General features: G+C 45.4%; 1 protein-coding gene across 2 annotated transcripts in view; it reads left to right on the top strand.

Moving 5' to 3' along the window:
- KATNA1 (katanin catalytic subunit A1) overlaps positions 1–22,920 on the top strand; it is a 438,379-nt gene that overhangs the window by 343,262 nt on the left and 72,197 nt on the right. For both annotated transcript variants that reach the window (XM_069607673.1, XM_069607672.1), the window contains 2 exons: positions 2,438–2,564; positions 22,531–22,665. In XM_069607673.1, the coding sequence (XP_069463774.1) occupies positions 2,438–2,564; positions 22,531–22,665 (262 nt within the window). The remainder of the gene's footprint in view (positions 1–2,437; positions 2,565–22,530; positions 22,666–22,920) is intronic.

Below are 22,920 nucleotides of genomic sequence, written 5' to 3'. Positions count from 1 at the left end.
CAGACGACGGGCAGCTTCGAGGACAGGATCTCGCTCGACGAAACGTTCCGTCAGGCGATACGATGGTGGGGTGTCCGCTCTCATCTGACAGCGGGAACAGGCTTCCTAGCCCCGGCACACCAGGTTACGGTGACGACGTATGCCTCCCTGGAAGGTTGGGGAGCGCACACCGGGGGCCTCCACGCGAGAGGCCTTTGGTGCTCGGAGGAGAAGACTCTCCACATCAACATCTTGGAGCTCCGCGCAGTGTTCTGGGCCCTCAGGTCCTTCCTTCCGTCCCTCAAGGGCAAGGTGGTGAGGATCTTCACCGACAACACCACCACAATGTTTTACATTAGGAAGCAGGGCGGAACCAGATCCCCTGCCCTGTTCAAGGAAGCCCAGGATCTGTGGCATTGGGCCATCGTACAAGGGATGTTTCTGGTACCCTTTCATCTGGCAGGGATAAAAAACGCCATCGCCGACTCACTCAGCAGGGAGCTGCGCTCCTGCCACGAGTGGGAACTGCGCCAGGATCAAGTGGACCGACTCTTCCAACGATGGGGCGAACCCCAGATCGATCTCTTCGCGACGGCGGCGAACTCCAAGTGCCGGAGGTTCGCCAGCAGGTTTCCCCAACCGAGGAGCATGGGCGATGCTTTCTCGTTCCCCTGGGACGGCCTGTTCCTTTATGCATTCCCGCCGTTGCCGTTGCTACTCCGGCTCGTCAACCAGCTCAAGAGGTCCCGGTGCAGGGTGATCCTCGTCTCACCGGCATGGCCGAGGCAAATCTGGTTCCTGGACCTTCTGGACTTGTCAGCGTCCACACCAGTCAAGCTACCGACGGACGCGGATCTTCTCTCCAGAGAAGGAGGCGCCATTCTTCATCACGAAACAGTCGCTGAACTTGCAGGCCTGGCTCCTGCAGCACTAGAGTTTGGAGGATACGACATCCCCGCCGACTGCAGAGAGGTTCTTGCAAAGGCCAGGGCATCCTCAACTCTCAAGTGCTATGGACATAAATGAAAGAGGATCTCTGTCTGGTGCAGGGCAAAGAAGATTAACCATCTGCGGATTACGGCCCCTCACGTATTGCCGTACCTACTGTCTTTGGCCAAGGCTGGCCTATCTCACGCTTCCATCAAGGTACATCTGGCTGCCATCTCACGTTACACCAGAACTACAGGACGGGCGTCCTTGTGGTCTCATCGTCTGGTGAAGGAATTTATGAAAGGACTGTTCCGATCATTCCCGCCGGTGAAGGCCCCTGCCCTGGCGTGGGTGCTCAACATGGTACTAACTAGGCTCATGGGGGCCCCATTCGAGCCTATGCATTCAGTGCCGTTGAAGTTTCTGTCGTGGAAGACAGCATTCCTCGTGGCCATCACCTCTGCACGACGAGTGGGAGAGATCCAGGCCCTGTCTTGCAAGCCTCTATACTTGACTTTTCACGACACGAGGGTGGTGCTGAGGACGCACCCCTCCTTCATGCCCAAGGTGCCTTCGGACTTCCACCTCAACGAGCCCTTGGTGTTGCCAGTTTTCTTCCCGTCGTCGCCGGCTGAGAGGACTCTGCACTCGCTAGATGTAGCTAGAGCGCTGAAGTTCTACATGGACCGCACAAAGAGTTTCCGGAAGACATCACAGCTGTTTGTGAACTTTGGACCTGTGAATCAAGGGAAGGCTCTCTCGAAGACTTCCATTTCCAGATGGCTCTCCGGCTGCATCATGCACTGTCACCGGTTGGCAAACCGACCGCTGCCCGGCCGTCCGAGAGCCCATTCGACCAGAGCGATCGCTGCTACTACGGCGTTCCTGTCTGGTGTGCCCCTGCTCGACAGCTGCAGGGCTGCTACGTGGAGGTCGACGCACACCTTCACGAGATTCTACTGCGTCGACCGGGATTCCAGGGAGGAGTCCAGTGTCGGCCAGGCAGTGCTGCGCAACCTGTTCGCCTAAGGTGAGCCTGGTGAGGAGGTAAGAGTTGCTTAATGTTGAGTTGTTGTATTGCTTGATATTGAGCCTTGTGCCACCTCCCGTGGTTGTGCATGTGTATACTGCTATGTATTCTTATATTCATGAGCATGTGAATCCATGCCAGACCCCATGCTGGAGAAGGAACAAGTTACTTACCTGTAACTGTTGTTCTCCAGCAAGGGTCTGGCATGTATGACCCAGAGATCAGTGATTGGTTACTACTAAGAAAGACAGATCAGAAATGAAACTGATACTGATTTTTTCTATACCGAGGATTCCCGGCCTGACGACGGGGAATATTCATGAGCATGTGAATCCATGCCAGACCCATGCTGAAGAACAACAGTTACAGGTAAGTAACTTGTTCCAAACACACCACCAGAAAATATGTTCCTACTGAAACAATTGTTCCTTAATAAAACTGCAGATATGTTCCAAGATCTAACCTCAATGAGAAACGTTCAATTTATCACTTTTGCAGGCCAGATTTTATGCTCCAACAACAATATTTATTGATGAAATTGACTCAATCTGCAGTCGCAGAGGTACTTCCGAGGAGCATGAAGCTAGCCGGAGGGTAAAATCGGAACTGCTGGTTCAAATGGATGGTAAGAATACAGAAGATTTCAAACCATGCTTTAGAAGAATTATTGCTCCATTACTCCTGTGATATACTGTGTTGGTTGGGGAAAGATATATAATTCTGCCCCCAACACACCTTGTTGAGTGGGCAAGATGATTGCATGAAGCCAGTGTGGTTTTGAGTTCATAGTTCTTCAATCCCATTGCTACAGGTCCCTATTTTTCCTCCTCCAATTTTGCTAGACGTTGATCACTAGATCAAGCTCATCTTTGTGACAATATGGAAGCTACCACAGTGTGAGACTGGTCATATATTGACATGGTAAATGTGTTCTTTCCTATCAAGCAGATAAGCAGTTATCACAGTTTACTTTTTTTTTTAAAATAACCTTCTTAAAGGTAACTTAGTGGCTTGCTAATGCATGACAAAAGAACTATACCAGAGCTGCTCCTCCCACTGGCCACAGATATGCAGATGGTGAATAACTAAGTCTCCCAAAGGTACCCTGGCCTTCTATGGAATATCTCCCCATTTCATCACGCACAAACTCTGTATTGTCGCCAAAACATTGTAATGGCACTCAATAGACTGAAAGTGTATTTTAGCTGGGCGTTTAAAGTTCAATGTCTTGGCTTATAGTTAATATCATCATTCAGTCGGGAGTGTACACGCCTGCACAATTTATTAGTTGCACATCTCCAGTACTTTTCTTGAGGAATGCTTTTTCCATATGTTTGTGTCCCTAACATTCCAACGGTGAATGCCTCGTTGCCATTGAGAAATCCAGTGAAAATTATGAATGTAGACCTGTAAATAAGGATTTGGGAAACTCTACCTCTGAAGTGTATTATTGGTATATTAGCTGGAAGGAAATATTTCGACACAGAGTGCAACTTCACTGGAATAACTGTGCCGACAGCATTTGTGTCTAGAGAAATCTCAGTTTACTGAGATCCTAGAAAAGGGGAAACCAAGGCAGGTTTTCAGACTGTAACGTGGGGTTTTCCTATGTGAGAGAGCCACACGTGATGGCTTTTTGGATCCAGTGGGAGGTAAACACTACCTAGAGCCTTCTTATATTAGTGACTGCATGTCAAAGTACACCGTGTAGGTCAAATTCAATGCCCCACTTTCCACACCAGGACTAGCAACTTCTAAAATAGTAATATGGATGCGTGAAAACCAGGCTAGGCATCCGTAGTGGCTAGTTGGAGGAACATCCATAACTCATCCTTTGACACGGCTTTATCATTCCATTAAATCATCGGTAGTGACTGCTCAGATGGGACTGGCGATGGCTTTGAGAACATTGGGTTCAAAACTCCATACAGGCTGGCAAAGCCACTTTTGGGGAAATCTGCCAGATCGTAACTGGACCCAGCTCGAACAGCCTCAGGGTGCAGCCTCCAATCTAATTTGTTTTGTTATCATTTCAGATATCTATGTCCTCCTCAATTGTCACTTTGGCCTTGGCCCATGCTCTGTTCTTTTATACCCTAATCTCCCTGATGAACAGATTTCTAGATTTACCGTTTTGCTACAATGACGCCTTTTCCAAGTCAACTGGCTGCTCAAATTGAACTGGTACCGTTAATACCAATTTGCAACGCACCTTCTGATTTTCCGTTGTTCTTTGCCATTCATGGGTGACTGATCATGACACTCTGGCCTGTGTCACAGATCGTATTAAGAATGTCCAGACTCTGAAAATAGAAACCTTTTAATGACATTTTCGAAGTACTAAAGATCACTTTTTTTATACTGGTCAGGTGACAAGGTAGGGTGTTCTAATGGGCTTCTGGTGGGCTTCCCGCCACTGGAACCCAGGCACCCCTTAGCCCCAGATTTCCCAGCTACCAATCGGTATGCCCTACTGTCTATTAGTGACTTTGGTTGATGGCCTAAAGGCAAAAGCATTATCCGACTCCCTCTGGGTGCAGCCGGGGTGGAGGGTTCTAGGGCTCCACTGACCTAACACTCCCCAGGTTTCTTAACTGGAAATGTTTTCTTGTGCCGGTAAGAGACCATGGACCATTCTCTCTCTCTCTCTCTCTCTCTCTCTCTCTCTCTCTTTCTCCTCTCCCTTATCTCGCTCCTCCTTCCTCCTCACCCCTCTCCCTTCTATGTCCTCTGGTCTTCTTCCTCTCTCCTATCACTTTGAGGTCCACACACTCTTATCCCTTTCTCCTCACCTTTTTCCTCATCACACCTCTCCTGATTTCTAGCCTTACCCCTCTCTACTATTAGTGCCTTGCACTCTCCATACCCTCCTACCAATACCTATTCTATCACTCACTTTATAATTTCTCCTACACTCTCTACCTCTCTACATATTTTTTTGCAGCTTTCCTATCCACACCAATGGGATCTCGGCATATCTGCATACTATTTGCTGACCCTGACCTGGTCTTTGGGTTTGGGGACATTTCCTCACTTCCAGTATTAACACTTTTAGTTTTGCGGCACTGGTCAGACCTTAATGCTACCAGTGCAGCGTGACCCTGCCCCTAGTTTGTCTATTGTAACACTACCTACCTTTAGGAGAGTAATCAGGAAAACCTTGTTTTTACGTTTTTTGGTGAACTCCTGTGCACCTCTTTATTTATAACCACTTTGTAGCCTTTCTTTGGCAGCCTTTTTTTGCACTACAATTCCCAAATTGCCTGGCCATGATTGAGCCCTGTCAATGTGCTTCACTATCCTTTTGTTCCGGTTAGGATTTGGGCACATGTTGGACATCCTCTGCAGGCTCTGGCCAGTGGTAGGGAAATAGCCTTTTGTGTGCAACTATTAAGCTTAGGCTGAATATGGGGCTGCAGTCTGTCCCAATACATCCTACATCATGTTGGAAGTAATGTCTGTGTGTGAGCTGGCTGTCCATAGTATGACAGCCGCCCAAATCTTTGCATGTTTCAAGATCCCTGATGGGTGTGCTGAGTTTTTGATCCCAGGATTTCAAAGATCTGGAGCCATTCTTCAGTCAACCAATGGAGCCAAGAATCTGAAGCACTGGAGGCGGCAGAGGGACACCGGACGACTGCTGGTGGACACCCTATTGGCCAGGCTATCTATGGTTGGGAAATGCTGTGCTTTCAGTTCAACAAGCGATTTCGCAGGGCCTCGCTCCCTTGTACTGGTTGATCTAACCAGGTTAGAGTTCTGCATGGCCAACATTGACAGCCTGGTTCTCTGAAGTCGTTGGGGCTGTAGCTGGCATTCATCTTGTAGAGATGGGAATTCTCTTGTTGCTTGGATCTCCTGCAGCCTGGTGCTGTGAAATTCTTGTCATGGGCCTGGCACATGACTGCTCTGCTCTCTTCTAAGAAGAGAAGACTTGCTGGAGCCAGAGCCATTTGGCCCTCTGCTTTCATGCTTGCAGACCATGTGCAGGATCCCATAAACTGTTCATCACGTCAGAGGCATCTTGGGGATCCTCCCTCATTGTGGAAGTCATCACAAAGATTCTTCTGCAGCTACAGCCAAGTCCAGCTTGTTGATCCATTTTCACAAGATAACGGATTCAGATTAGTATTGCACTAGCTGTCATCCATTTATAGGGGCTGGGTAGGTTCACTGTTTTTCCTCCCTCCCACTCTTTGTCCCCATTAATTTTAACCGGTGTAAAGTTGTACCCTGCAATGCAGTTGCCTTGATTTTGGTGCTGGAATATGCATATTGAAATCCTGCCTGGTGATTCTCTGGATGACTAGCATTGGCAGCTGCACATTCCTTACCCGAGAAACCTAACTTTGTATTTGTTAGTGGAGACTCTACTACTACTATATATTCTATTTAGCTGTTTCTGTTTCTCACAGGAGAACTGTGAATAATTGTCCAACTCCACAGCATTGCCCTATACTGGGTGACGGACTCGCCTTCAACTTTTCCTCTTAAATGAGTTTGGTTAAAGGTTTGTGTAAAACCTTCCCTAAACGCTACACAAGTAGTGTTTCTGAAAAACCCAACCTCCAGGTACAGTACCTCTGAGAGCACAGCTTTCTCCAATCGCTCATCTAAATGAGTATGAAACAAGTTGCAATTATGTATAAATGAAAGTTCTGTATAAATGAAAGTTCAGGTGTTTTCAGACTTATTTAAGTGAGCCAGAGTATTATCAAAATTGCCTAATGCCTTTGCAACAAGGACAATCAACTGTATATCTTCATGGCCTAACAAGGTTGTTTGAAAATATCCGATCCCTCATTCAAATTCTGATTACCCCCCATATTCGCTTACATCTGTTCTGTCTAGCTTTTAGGTGAACATTCTTTAGATCAGTGTAATAATTATCCAAAAAGTATTTTTTCCATTCATTGGCACATAGGGATGGATATGGCGTGTTGAATCCATTCATCCTCTTACCAAAGTTCATACAAATGTGGCCATGACGATTAATTTATCAACCTTACCTTTATGAATTTCCTAAATGAATAAGAATAATTTATTTTTCAGGTGCCTTGAGATGGCTGTGCACATAGCCAATTTACAATATTTCATTCCAAAAACTGTTTTGCCTCCATTAACTAGCATGTCCATTGAGGGGGATCTACAGTTGTCTCCATTGAGAAGTGTGGCCTTCTCTTCTCCCCTTTTTGAGTGTTCTGTGTCCTGTGGCTACTGTTGGGAGAGAATTTTATTTTTGCTGCTTTCCCTTCATAGGCATCAATGCAATAGGGCACCCCTCTTTTGCTATTGTTTTGAAGTTTTTCTTAACTTTTGGAGGTAAGTGAAGAAATGTTTCTCCACTTGCCTTGGTAGCTCATCTATTGTGGGAGCACTGATCGGTCTCTATGGCTGTCAGTCTAGAAGAACTCTGTTTGCCATAGTAAAGTTCTTTGTATATCTTTCCTGCACACCAACTTCTTTGAAGTGTGTACGTCCAAGCTCACTATGTGTCACTGCCGTCAGTCTTATTAGCGGGTTGTTCCTGCGTGCTCCACCAACCTTACTACTACCTTGCTTACCGCACATGTATAGAAATGTAACAAAATGTTGTGGTTGTTAAATACTTAGTGTATAGGTAACGCGTTTGAAATGGCCATGTGAAAGGCACTAACAATGTCAAAACATAAGCTTTGAAAAGACTCAATGAGTATTGTATATTATGTGAATGTTTATGTCTCTTCCACTAAAATCTGCAACACACGAGGAAAATACCTTTGTGAGCATATGCAAGGCCATTTACCCCTTCCTCCCATTGAAGCCTGCCAGACGAAAAAGCAGAGGCCTGTGCTGCTCTGCTCCACCTCCCCCAATTCGGCTGGAGCCGCTTCAAACATTCACATTCCTCCGCAGCACCCAAGGCCACGGCCTGCCACCTGAATTATTTACTACCCAGCAGTAAACACCGGCCTTAAAACACAGATCCAAAGGCGCCCTTTCTTAGGCTCCACGACCCACTGGCTCACCTTAGGTTAATGGCCCCTGTAAAATTAGGACACCCAATATTATAGCAACACTACAGGAACACATTCATAATGACTTCTAACGAGACATGATAGCTCGGACAGCCCGTCCCATGCCCTGAGACCCAACCTCGCGACCTATGATACCCGGTCAACAGGACGATGGTAACCATGTATTGATGTATCACCAAAAGACCCTACTCGAGGTGCATTCCTCCTGTGTTGCATTAACCTGTAGAATAACCTATTGGAAGATTTATCGGAGAAGATAATATTGCAATGTTGAATGACTGGGGTGTGCGTGGCCTTAGGGCAGAAAGTCAGGAAAGACGTTCATCACTGACACTGGTCACGGCTGGCACAACAACACCGTCCGGATGAGCCCAGCTGACCTGTCCGGCCCAGCCCAGCCCACGAGGGTAACCAGTGACGTCCACCGTCCACGGCAAACCACATCGCAGCAGCACCTATAGTTAGTCGTCGCCACCCAATCCCCACAAACTTGTGCCCCCTATAGCATGTAGGTTCTTATGACGCTTTTTGTAAATATATACGCCTGTCTTTGCTATTGTCGGGCAGAGCGCACTCAGAGTTTGCAGAGTCCTTTGCATGCCCTATTCTGATTGAAAAACTCCCATTTAAGCTCACCCGCACTTTGTCTTAGCCTTATTCCCATCTTGGGAGAGTCCATTATTGTCTCTCATTGTGGGGAGGATCGTGCTATCTGGGGGACGCTCGCCTTCAAGTGTGATGGAGACGCTTTGTGTCCCTGTAGCTTTGTTTTTTGCAACTTTATGGTTACATGCATGATGTGCCCAGGATGGGTTGGTGGCAGCAAATACTTTTATATTGTTTTTCTTTTTAACAGTGTTATACACTTGTGCATTTTACCGCTTAATATCAATTAGAGTAAAACGTACTCCAAAAGGACAGTGCCATGAAATTTCCACCTGTCCTTTGACCATCTTGTATTTTGATTGTCTACCTGCCCTTGAGTGGCTGGATGTTCTATATATAGTAAACTCTTCCGTGGGAAATCTGCAGCTTTCACCGGCAAGGTCTGTATTGTCTCTTGTGATCTTGAACGATGGAAACAATTCACCCAACAAATAAGGAAATGTGACTGTAAATTCACCAATTTTTTTAAAAGTTTTAATTTTTATTTTTAATTCTAATTCATCATAAATTCATAAAAACACATACAAATATCATGACACATTGCAAACATATTAAAAAAAAGTGTCGAGTGATGTGCTTATACATAGATAAAACAAACATTTAAATCGAACCAGCTAAAAGAAGCCAGTGGATCATGTTTTACTTGTACCGCGTTGGTTTACAATGGAATGCCCTGTTAGTTCACAGCTATTTGTTACCAAACACTCTAGTATATTTATAGCGGATCCCGCTTACGGGGGGTCCTATGTTTATTCAATAAATTGATATTAGACACTGTAACTACAGTGATAATACTAGCCCGACATGTTTCGTTCTGATACTATTATTTCATATCTTCTAGAACTTCATCAGGGGTTCCAACATCATATAACAAGTATACACAATCTTCCAAGCTGTGCTTCTTCCTAAATAACAAGATGTCAGAAGGTTGATTCTGAATTTCAGCTAATCTGTTCAAAACTATGAGACAATACAAACAGCTCTTATTACTGCTGTAATTATTATGTCAACCTCTGTAAGAGCAATACATGACTCCTAGGGGACTCACCGCCATTCTATTATTCAATATACGGTGTGGTTGAAGCGTCTCTTTAATAGACGATAAATCGGTGGAGGAAAACACTAGGTCAGTCTCAGAAAAGGCTGTACCTCATGCTCTTAAACTTCAAAATATAAGCAACCAATTTTTGTTAAATCAGTAACTAGGACCTACTTCTGAATTAGGTGCTAGGGTTACCCATTCTGCATGTAGTTGTTAAAACCTGTACAAATAATATGGGAAAAAGAATCTAATGTATTTGGGCCAGTATCTTAATTTGAATCGGCTAAAAAAAGCATACCAAAACCCTACACTGTCGTATTAATACAACATCAGCGTTATCACTTACCATCCTACTTGCTTAATTCACACAACCTACATGGTGGTCCTCTATTTACAGCTTGATATTAATACAGAGCACTTGTTAGGACTTACACAGACGGCTCGTTAACCCGGACAGTAAAAGCGTCGTCTTCGTCTAGCTACCAACAACTGCTACCATTGCAGTAAAAAAGCTGCATATAAAACAAACACCTCTATGTCAATATCACTAAGACCGACATAAAATTATGACGGAACATGCGGCGCAAAGATGCTTTACTAGGATATAACAAACCACTGCCGCAAGTCCATGGATTACCTTATTTCTCTCTAACTGCTCATCTTACCAACCATTGTAGATACAAGGTATCACATCACCTTCCCGTTTCACGTGTCTTGTCCTTTCGGCAATGGCGTTATACGGCTGACATATTGGGAGTTGCATAGAAACCAGTCCCTTTATTATTTCCATAACACGCGGGTTATATGGTTTTGCTGGTGGCCATCTTGAAAGGGGACAGTTCATTGTTCAAAGCGCGGTACTCACTATTGTGTTTAGAACAAATTCTTCAAGTATACAAAAAGACTATAAGATGCAAGTTTAGATTAAAAGCCAGTGGCTTCACTCAAAGGAATATTCGATTGGGAGATATATATTTCGGCTAATGACCAACATCTGTCTGAAAGAGATTTATGGTGTACACTAAATAGTGCCATTAGCACAATGTGGTAAGATGTTTTACTTTCCATACGTTTGAGTGTCTGCAACAACATTCATTATACTGATGGATACTAGTTCTAACTGCATTAACAAACATTGTAGCTGTTTACAGATAATGCATAATGTCAGTCAGTTAATTAAATAACATCCCGAAAGGTATCAACTGGGTTACACAAGTTATTCATGCGTTGATGCTGTTGGAGTAGAATGAAAACAAACGTTGACTACGCAGTTTAACAATTATGCCAGTCGACCATTTCATTCATACCCACCTCAGCTGTATTGCATAAAAAAAATGAGCCATTGCTCCTTGGCATACAATCCTTTTTTTTATCCATCTCCGGGTTATGAGATGATGATAGCTGCAGTATGACTGTCCATATCAAATTGTCTCTCGTGTGCCCCATAGAGATGAAATGATTCACCAGAGGAGCTGTAGTAACTCTTTCTTATGCAAATCCTATGTTGTGATATACGTAGCTTTTCTTTTCTTTCTGTCATACCAATATACAGCTTTTTACAGGGACAACAGTTACAATTCGTAAACTGTTTCTGTACCCACGGTTTGTTCAATCCCAGATCGATCTCTTAGTTGACACACATGGTGCATGTCCCGTGATCTTTGAAAGTCCCCATGTTTCTGTGATACTCTTTTGGGGCTGTTGTACTTTAAAGATGTCCTTCCTGGTAAGTAAATCCTTTAAGTTTGCTCGTGTTTAAAGGCACACAATGGTGGTTTCAGAGGACATTCTCCTCCCATTAAAATGTGCCAATTTCTCTTAATAATCTTAGGAACTCTATTAGAAAACAAGTTAAACGTGCTTACAAACACTATGCTTTTGTTTTCTTCTACCTTGCCTCGATACTCGAGTAAAGCCTCCCGGTTATTGTTAATTATTTTATATTGTTTTTCTTTTTAATAGTTTTATGCACTTGTGCATTTTACGGCTTAATGTTAATTAGAGTACAATGTGTACTCTAAAAGGGCAGTGAGGCAATAGACTAGATGAGAAACCTAGTCACACAACCGCTCTCCGTTTGTACCCAGACTGGGTAATTATATTAGAACAAACAGTTCCAAAAAACATTAGTTTGATTCTTCTTAATTTCAAAATTGGTCATAGAAAAAATAATAAGTTCCAAGTCTTTGTTAATGTAATGTATATTCTTTTATCAAAAAAATGATCACTAATCAAATCTTAGTGAGGGCGCAGCTGACATGTTGCTTTATACTAGTAGACTTCAAGTGCCAATGCATTTCGGAGTATAAAGCTCCTTCATCAGGGCAAGTCTATACTTATAGGAAACAATAACATCATCGAAAAATGCATACAATATACATAAAGCAAGAAATACATGATGGTATGTAATGGTAGCATAATGATAATAAAGCGCATAGAAGAATAATGGTTACATACCCCAATGGAAGAATTCGAGTCAAGGTGTGATATGTAAAAACAGAGAAAAATGAAGTAAATAGAAATTAGTGTGGATTAGCGTTTAAAGTCATACAATTAATGTCATGGGCTCATAGGTAGAAGAAAATTACCTCGCTTAAAGAGTGGAGTCAGGCGCGTTAAAACTGGAAAGAAACAGTATCGAACGTATGTTCTCACAAAGAACACGATCGGATGCTGGAGGGAATCCAGTGTGCGATCTGTAAAAGCAAAATATGCTTCAGTGGGTGCGGTTGTAACAATGAAGAATCAAGAATGGAACAGCAATATTCACTTATGGTCACGGTACATCGATGACATTTTTGGAATCTGGACAGGAACCGAATCCACATTTACCGATTTCTTTGAATACCTCAATAGCATTGATCCGCGTATCCAGTTCACGAGTGAGATATCTAAAGACAGGATCACATTCCTTGATGTCTTAATAAAGAAGGGAAACAGCAGTTACAGCACAACTCTGTTCCGCAAAACCACTGATCGTAACAATTTGCTACACCGTCTCAGTTTTCACCAGCCCAGTCTCTTGAGAAATCTTCCATACAGTCAACTTTTGAGAGTTAAAAAGATTGTGAGTGACCCTGAAGAATGCCTAGCCCAACAAATCGAAATGAAGGATAAATTCCTGGCACGGGGTTATAAGCAGGCAGAGGTACTTTTAGCATCTGAGAAAGTGAATGCCCTCAGTCGCGAGACCTTATTGACCAATATCACCAAATCCAAAAGAGAACTTAAATCTCCGGTCTATGTTTCAAAATATTCGATTCAAAGCAATAAAATCAAGAATTCCATTAAAAAACACTGGAGTATTTTTAAGGATGATGTGAGAGTTCAGAAACTATTTGATCAAACACCAGTATTTGCCTATCAAAGAAGCAGGAATCTCCGTGATGAACTTGTTCATACTAGACCTCCTTTAAAAGAACCTAGCACTCAACGGACGGGCACATATCCCTGCCTACACTGTGCTAACTGCAACATGGTGATCAAAGGAAATGTTGTGAACCATCCCCGCACAGGCAACAAGATTCCTCTGAAGTCTTTTGGCACTTGTGACAGTGTGAACATAATATATGGTATCAAGTGCCCATGTGGTAAATATTATGTCGGCCAATCTACGAGAGCTGCTAAAATACGATGGAATGAGCACCGCTCGTGCATCCGGAATTCAAATCCTAATTCTGCAGTGGCCAGACATTGGAGTGATAAGCGACATGGTTTGGCACAAATCAGGTTCCTGATTTTGGAAGTACTAACCAAGATTAATCCACATGAAGATATGAGTCTTCGCCTCAACCAGAGAGAAACTTTTTGGATTGATAAACTTGGGAGTTTGCAACCCAATGGTCTTAATGATGAGATTAACTATCATTGCTATCTTTAATGCTTCAACTTTCAGTCAATTTGTTACCATTGAAATGTATTTGTTTTGATGTGTCTCTTCTTTCTTAAACATGACATAGGTTCTAACACAACTAGCCAATAGGCATAGATACACATGGTAATTATTTTTGTTTTATTTGCTTGTTTCATTTTACAAATATTATGATTCCCCCCGAGCGGTCTGCTTCTCCTGGTCATTTGACTGGGACCCAAGGTGGTACCATCTGGCACCACCAGCCGCGGATCGATCGAATACATTGTTTATTTGTCTGAATGCACATTATTTTATATATCTATTAGTCTTGATACATTGCGTTTTTTCAGTTCTATATAACAATTTTGAATATGATGGAATTTAATTACACTTGCTTTATATTAGTTATGTCTGACTCATAATGAAGATGTTTACACATGATGAGCATTTTTTCTATGTCTATGTTATGCACATTTTATTTTATTTTTATTTTTTCGCTTTAATATTCATGCCTCAGCCCTTGCTGCCCCCGTAATGGTTTTTCTTGCACCTTTGTTGCCCCCAACGTCAGTATGCTGCCATTTGAATCACATTACGCACCACGCGGGTTCGCCCAGCGGGTTGCGGTCACGTGCCTATTTCACTTACCGTTTCCCTAGCAACGCTTTCAATCAGCGATGCACCACGGCTCGCTGCGTCCACCGCTGACACTATTCTTTGAACTCAGGTAACCGCTTCGGTTGTGGCTTCTTACACTCCGTGTACCTACTCTTTTACAACCGCACCCACTGAAGCATATTTTGCTTTTACAGATCGCACACTGGATTCCCTCCAGCATCCGATCGTGTTCTTTGTGAGAACATACGTTCGATACTGTTTCTTTCCAGTTTTAACGCGCCTGACTCCACTCTTTAAGCGAGGTAATTTTCTTCTACCTATGAGCCCATGACATTAATTGTATGACTTTAAACGCTAATCCACACTAATTTCTATTTACTTCATTTTTCTCTGTTTTTACATATCACACCTTGACTCGAATTCTTCCATTGGGGTATGTAACCATTATTCTTCTATGCGCTTTATTATCATTATGCTACCATTACATACCATCATGTATTTCTTGCTTTATGTATATTGTATGCATTTTTCGATGATGTTATTGTTTCCTATAAGTATAGACTTGCCCTGATGAAGGAGCTTTATACTCCGAAATGCATTGGCACTTGAAGTCTACTAGTATAAAGCAACATGTCAGCTGCGCCCTCACTAAGATTTGATTAGTGATCATTTTTTTGATAAAAGAATATACATTACATTAGCAAAGACTTGGAACTTATTATTTTTTCTATGACCAATTTTGAAATTAAGAAGAATCAAACTAATGTTTTTTGGAACTGTTTGTTCTAATATAATTACCCAGTCTGGGTACAAACGGAGAGCGGTTGTGTGACTAGGTTTCTCATCTAGTCTATTGCCTCACTTATTTTCTTGGGTCAGGGTGACTCCAGACCCATCTCAGCCTGCTCCCGCAAGTGTTTAATTGCTATAATTTGAAATACAAATACGAACTGAAGACGACAAACAATAATAACATTTACCTGGTGGTGCCCACTTATTTCTCTTTTTTCTTGTTCCTCTAAAAGGGCAGTGCCATGAAATTTCCACCTGTCCTTTGACCATCTTGTAGTTTGTCTACCTACCCTGGAGTGGCTAGATGTTCCATATATAGTAAGCCCTTCCCTGGGAAAGCTCCAGCTTTCTCCGGCATGGTGGTGGTCTGAGTGTGTGGTCATATGTGGGGGGCTAGGTCTGTCTGGACCCAGTCCACATCCGTGCCAGGTGTCTGTTGCTCTCCAGGATTGGACAGCCCCTGTAAGTTTGAATGACACCAATTGTTGCCATTGGGCAACTCCATTCCTGATTCTGAATAAAAGGACAGGTTCTCAAGCTGTTCTCCAGATCAGCCTTCAATGAAGAGCAGCCTGCTTAGGACCTGGATCTCATCGCTGGAAGATTGGCAGTAGGCCTTTCTTCACTTGCGCACCGATGCCCTGGCGCTTTGCACCTTGTCTGAATACCTTAATTGGTGCTTCGACCCCTGGACCGGTGTGAAAAGCCAGTTCCGACTTCTGCTCAAAGATCCAGCTGCTGTAAGCACTCCGAACAGCCCCGACCTATTCAGTAGGCTAGCCAGATGTCCTTGGCTACTTTGCTGCAACAGTGGCCATCCCAAGTTGAGCCTTGTGACTCCCCATATCCTCTGCTTATGGAACAAGAAGCTTTTCTGTGACGTTACCGCTCTCCACCAGGAATGGGGGCATTGCAGGACCTCCTTTGTTCTTGCCTCAAGGTTAGCCTTTTGCCATTTTCTATAAGTGGACATCGCTGCTCGCTGTCTGCATCGCCTCCTGGTAGTCCTGAGGTTGTTGCCGGAATGGTAGTTCCAAAGTCAGTGTGTCCTGGGTGCCCAGCTGTCCGGATCCAGTCTATTGGAGCACAGAACCGCCAACTAGGCAGACCCATAAACTTGACACCAGGAGTGACCTCTTTACATGTGACGCCTGGGCTTCTGACAATGGAGCCAAGGCATGAATCCAGACAGCCAAGAGATTTCAGTTACTCCTATGGTGGTCACTGAGTGAATCTGATTACAGGGGGTGAGTAAACTTACCTGTTTTGGCCCCTGTCTCCTTCCAGTTGTATTGGTGTAAAGTCCTAGCACACTGTCTCTCCCTTGACTATTCTTGAGTGTTGCTGTGGCCTGGTATTTACTTGGATTGGGAGAGGGTCTGTTGAGGATTATCCTCTTTATTTTATCAACTTTTGGAACACTTACAACTACTTGTTGGATCAAGCCAACACTTGCGCAACTTTCTCTGTGCCGCCTGAAAATACTTGTATTGGGACCTGTGACCCCTGCTTTTCTAGCTAGGGGAGGACCTTTTAAGGTTGGTACCTCATAGATTTTAAATGCGGTTTATTATCTCAGTTCTCCAGCATTGGATCTTTCATAGGTTCACATTCTGTGAATATTCCCCATTGTCAGGATGGGAATCCTCTGTAACATAGAGCAGTTTAAACTTAAACCGAAAACTTTCAGTCACTTTTGTGCTCTATTATTCATTTTGGGTCATACTGCCCACATGTAATATTAACACTTCCCTTAACTCCTCACCTGTCAGCAGTCTTCAAAAATCATCTCCAACATTTCTACAAATAATTTTGAATTTGGGATTTTGGATTTTAAAAATAATTTCCACTAAAAATGTGTATGCTTCGACATCTACTCGACGACCAGCGTTGGCGGTGACAGTGCTAGCTCCGTAGACCGTTCCTGCCGCCGGTAATCCTCGAAGAAGCTTTGTTTGTGCAGTTGGGCTGAATCCATGGGGAAGAACCTATTCAAGGCCTATGCTCGCTGTGGACTGGAGAATGTCTACGTAGAGGATCACCACGATGACTGCCTCTGTCTTCACCTTAACTATGTCATCCAAGACTACGAAATCTGCCATTTGTTCTCCAACAAGACGCTGAGGGATCGAAATCGTCGTCTTGTAGCGTGGGTTGAGGATGCCGGCGGGCCTCTGACTATGCGTCCGTACGTAGTCCTGCTTCGTTATGGCAGGGCAGAACAGCCCAGCGAACCAGCGCTAGTAAAAGGTCAAGATTGCACGAAGTCCAGGCCACCAGTAAGAAGGGGCATAAAGACCCCTACGGCGATGAGCCCAGATCCTCGCACAAGGACCGGTCTTGGCCAAAGGGCAGTGCCCAAGGTAGGCCTGCAGGAAAGGAGAACTAAGGCCCTTTCCATTGCCCCAAGGAGACGTCTTCATCTAAGTCCACATCTAAATCTGGTGGCCACTCTTTGCCTTCAGTGTCGAAAACTGTCTCCTCGTTCATATTGGCGCTGGATACGTCCTCGTCGACGACCAAACCTTCTTTCAGGTCTGCCCCAAGGCCGTCCACGGGCACCCCAGCAACAAAGCCGTTGTCGGCCACGACTACCGCATCATCGACGAAACCATCAACAGCCACAACCACGACTGCTGCGTCATGGAGCACCTTGTTGATGGCATCTACATCAGCGGTTGTGATGCCTTCGTCGACAACCCTGTAGACTGGGGAAAAAGTGCATCTTCCCATAATATTGCTACCACCGCCATTGTAATTGGCATCGCTGACACCCAGACCAGCACAGTGTCTGCATTGACTGCCCTTAAACGGGAATCATTCCCCAACCTTAGGGTAGCCCTTCTACCGGGAGGTATTGTTGTCTCAGAGCCAAGTCCTTCCCAATCGGAAGAGGTAGAGGAAGCACATGAGGAGGCCATCATGTCACCACCGTTGTCTCCAGCACGCAGGGCATCCCCTCCCAAAAGGCAATCCAGAGTACCGTGGCGTGAGGCAAGCCTGATTAGACTACCAGTGTTACCTCCTCTGCATTCATCTCAGGCACAGGACAGTTTGCCTTTAATGCAGCCAGCTCCATTGCTGCCTCCACAGGGAAAAATGTCACTGGACATTTTATACACATTAACCACTCTGGTGGCAACCTTGCAACAACGGTTGCCTGCGCCAGCCCCGGTTCCGGTGCCTCCTAGGTGACAGCATGAAGATGTCCCTGGGCCGAGGGAGTTAGATGACATCCCTCGCCCCCACAGAAGGCGCAAAACCCTGGCAGTACTGCAGAGGCTATCTGATACTGGAACAGACACTGATCCCGACCAGTTGGATGACGTGGTTTCCACTCACACTTCCCACACTGACGAATTTGACGATTTCATCGCAGGTGATGCAGAACCAGATGACATTCAACTCAGGGACTCGCCCTGTGACGATGTAAGGGCTTTCCACATGCTCATGTCCAGAGCAGCTAAAATATTTGGCCTTGCGTTGTAGGAGCAGCGCAAGGAGAGTATGCTATACCAACGCAGAGAACAGTGCAGAAAATAGGTCATGTCCATCCCTGGGAGATTGGCCTTGTCACCTTGGTGCACCCCGCAACTGCCCTGGCTAAAGGGCCGGTTTGACAAAACGTACAGAGCCTCAGAGAGCACTGCCTTCGCACCCAACGCATGCCAGACTGCCAGAAAAGGGTCAGCTAACCCATCGTCATCCGGCTCTGTCCCTCCAGACAAGGAAGGTAAGCACCTCAACGCCTTCGGTAAAAAGGTAATTTACACCGTGGCCACGACTATCAAGGCAGCAAATGCAATGGGCATACTTGCATGCTACGATCGTGAGCTGTGTTACAAGATGGGTCCACCTGCTATGGCCATGGACATCTTTCATGAGGGCGTATTGCCACCACCACCATCCAGTGTCTACAGCGGCTGGGTTCCTCCATCAACTTCCCAAAGTCGTGCCTGCTTCCATCGCAACAGGCACTCTATCTCAGGGCAAGACTCGACACCCAGACCTGCACCGCCAAGCCCTCGGACAAAAGGGTGGTGGCTCTTCTGGAAAAGGTGCTCTGTCTCAACAGCGCCCCGGGAACGCTAGTCCGCAACTAGATATCCCTGCTGGCGATGTTGTCATCATGCATCCCGTTTATCACCAACTGCCGGTTACACATGAGGCCTGTGCAGGAATTCCTGGATGCCCGCTGGATCCAATCCTTGGGGTCCTGAGATGACTGTATTGCTTTAATGCTGTTTTTCGGGTAGAGCCTTCGCTGGTGGTCAGTGAGGGAACATCTGGTGCAAGGTGCCCCCTTCAGGTTGCCCGACCATCAGGCCACCGCCACAACAGATGCTTCACTGGAGAGCTGCAGCGCCCACTGTCGGGACCAACATACCAGAGACCTTTTGGTCAGAGGAGGAAAAGAGCCAGCACATCAACCTACTGGAGCTATGGGCGATTTTGTTTGGGCCCTGAAGTCTTTCCTCCTTCTGCTGAGGGGAAAGGTGGTAAGGATTTAACACTGACAAACATCAATGTTTTACGTCTGCAAGCAAGGAGGAACGAGGTTCCCCACAGCTTTCCAAGGAGGCCCAAACCTTGTGGTGTTTGGCTCTACAGCACAACATGTTTCTCATTCACTTTCATATACTGGGGATTCAGAACACTCTGGTGGACTCCCTCAGCAGGGAGTTGTCCTCTTGTCACGAGTGGGAACTGCTTGATGACCAGCTTCACCTGTTTAAAACAGTCGCTGCAAGACCTTTGCCAGCCGCTCCCCCATCCGGAGAGCTTGGAGGACGCCTTTGCATTTCCAAGGGAAGTTTCTCTATGCAGTCCCCCTAATTCCTCTGGTGCCTCAAGTCCTACACACCTTTAGACCGTATTGGTGTAAACTGATATTAGTGGCCCCTGCATGGTCGAGACAGTCTTGGTACTCCGACCTCCTTGCCCTCTCATCAGAGGTGCCGGTCAAGCTGCGCCTGCACCAATCGCTCCTGTCCAGGGGCAGTACTACACCATGACCCAGCCTCACTCATACTGATGGCCTGGCTCCTGTGTTCTTAGAATTCGGAGCTCTGTCCCTTATGCAAGACTGCAAGGAGGTCCTGGCCCAGGCAAGAGCTCCGGCCGCCTGGAAGTGCTACAAGAGCAAGTGGAAACGTTTTCAGGTATTGTGCAGGAATCAAGTGCGACATCCGGCCGGAGGGTCTGTTGTCCCTGGCTCAGCCTGGCTTGACGCATTCCTTAATTAAGGTGCACCTGGCGCGATCTTCAGTTACAACCATTGCTTACGGTTGCCATCCCTGTGGTTTCACCGGCTGGTGAAGGAGTTCTTGCGTGGGTGATCGGATCTTTTTACCTGTCCGTCGCCCATCGACAGTGTTTGAGATAAATGTGCTACTCTAAAGATTCTTGAAACCTCCTTTCGAGCCCATGCACCAAGCATCCATTAAACATCTTTCCTGGAAAACAGCGTTTTTGGTGGCAATAATTTCGGCCAGGCAAGTGGGTGGAATCCAGGCATTTTCCTCAAAACCCCCCTAATTGATGTTTCACAAGGACAAGACTATTCTATGTACTAACTCAAACTTTTTGCCTAAGGTGCCATCCTCTTTCCAGCTCAATCAGCGGTTGGTTTTGCCCGTGTTCTTTGGCACAACAGCGTCTCCAGTGGTGCGGACCCTGCACACGCTGGAAGTAGTGTGCGCGACCCTCAAGTACTATGTGGCTCGTACTAAGTAATTACATACTACAGATCAACTGTTAGCTTCTTTTTGGACCTTCTGGGCCCGGGAAGGCTCTCTCAAAGTCCTCCATTTCAAGATGGATTGCAGCCAGCATCTCATTCTGCCATCAAGAGGCCGGCAGACCGCTTCCTGGCAGGCCCCAGGCTCACTCCACCAGAGCAGTAGCTGCAACCAATGCTTTCCTCTTCAGAATCCCACTGCTGTGCAGCCACCTGGAAATGCGTGCATACATGCACCAGGTTCTATTGTGTCGACATGGATTCCGCAGAAGAGTCTATAGTGGACCAGTCGGTTCTGCTGAACCTTTTTGCATGTGGTTCGTAAGTCTCCAGTGGTAAATTATGCTGGGAGCTTGCCTCCGCCCATATGGTTTGTTGTAATACTGCTTTGTAATCAATTCACAGCATGTGAATCTGAGAGATCCAATGCTGGAGAAGGAATAAGTTACTTACCTGTAACTCTGGTTCGCCACCAGCATTGGTATCTTTCATAGTCACATGCGACCCTCCGACCTACCCCGCATGGCTCGTCTTTTGGCTCTTACTGCCACTCACATGCGCTTGCCACATCTGAAGATGGCTGACAGGTGGAGGAGTTAAGGGAGGTGTTCCTATTGGCTGTGGGCAGTATGACCAAAAATTACTAATAGAGCACAAGAGTGACTGAATGTTTTAAGTTTGTTTAAACTGCTGTGTTACCAGGATTCCCATCCTGACAGGGAATATTCACAGCATGTGAATCTATGAAAGATGCCAATGCTGGAGTACCGGAGTTACAGGTTAATAACCTATTCCTTCTCTAAACCTATTAGTTATCAAAGTATTGATGTCTTATCTGGTTCCATCTCTATTCACTTGCTTTGCTACACTTAAAATATTTTGAAACCTTTATCTAACTTCAATTAAAAGTGTGAAGTATTGGCTCTTAGCCGAGCACACCAAGTTGAATGTGTATATAATACAAGTTAATGTTTTAGTGTGTTACTTACGTGTGGTTTTGCTCTAATAGAGAGTTGTCTAAGGCCTAAATGAATAACTATTGTTATACATCCTGCAGTGCTCCTACAGCGCAAGGCCGAACATCTTGGCCGCCCTGGACATGAGCATGTGGAAAGCTCCTACCTCGTCAGGGGGTGAGTCCCTGAGTTGAATGTCATCTGGTTCCGCATCACCTGCGATGAAATCATCAAATTAGTCAGTGTGGGAAGTGTGAGTGGAAACCACGTCATCCAACTGGTCGGGATCAGTGTCTGTTCCAGTATCAGATAGCTTCTGCAGTACTGACAGGTGTGCCCCCCCCCCCCCCCCTTCTGTGGGGGCGAGGGATGTCCTCTACCTTCCTCGGCCCAGGGACATCTGCATACTGTCACCTAGGAGGCACCGGAACTGGGGCTGGTGGAGGCAACCGTTGTTGCAAGGTTGCCACCAGAGTGGTTAATGTGTATAAAATGTCCAGTGACATTTTTCCCTGTGGAGGCAGCAATGGAGCTGGCTGCATTAAAGGCAAACTGTCCTGTGCCTGAGATGAATGCAGAAGGGGTAACTGTGGTAGTCTAATCAGGCTTGCCTCACGCCGCGGTGAGCTGGATTGCCTTCTGGGAGGGGATCATAAAGAGGCTGTGTACTTAACTGAACCCTTCACCACTCTCACGCCCTCCAAAGTCTAAGTCTTACTGTTCAGTTTAACTAGACATTAGTGTTTGCCCTTATTCATGAGAATAGGGTGGCCTTGCAGAATCTTTCCACAGAACTGATTCTGAAAATCCACCATAACAACTAGTGTGCAAATTGAAAAGTGTTTGACAAAGATGAACTGATTTGCCCTGGAACTGGCTCATCAATCTATTTCTTCTCTCCATTTAGGTGTGGGGGGAGCTTCAGAAAATGACGATCCCTCAAGAATGGTAATGGTGCTTGCAGCAACTAACTTTCCCTGGGATATTGATGAGGCTCTTCGACGAAGACTAGAAAAGAGAATTTACATTCCATTACCATCAGGTAACTTAGAAGATTGAGCTCATTTCTCGTTTAGAATTGTATTTTGTTACTTTTAGTATCTTTGTTATTGATTTCCAACCCTCTTGACTTGGGGGACAGGGGGTGTATAATTTCTCATCTAATACAAATGGGATCATGGGCCCAAACGCGATTCAGCACACATGCATGCGCAACTCACTTTATGCATGTTTAGTACCTTTCATGTCACCGTCCTGTCTCTTTGCTTGAACTAATTACATCCTTCTTGTTGAGGCC

The sequence above is a fragment of the Ambystoma mexicanum genome, chromosome 4q (genome assembly GCF_040938575.1).
Source record: "Ambystoma mexicanum isolate Mex_15411 chromosome 4q, UKY_AmexF1_1, whole genome shotgun sequence".
NCBI classification, from domain to species: Eukaryota; Metazoa; Chordata; class Amphibia; order Caudata; family Ambystomatidae; genus Ambystoma; species Ambystoma mexicanum.
This window is presented reverse-complemented; position numbering and strand designations above follow the sequence as displayed.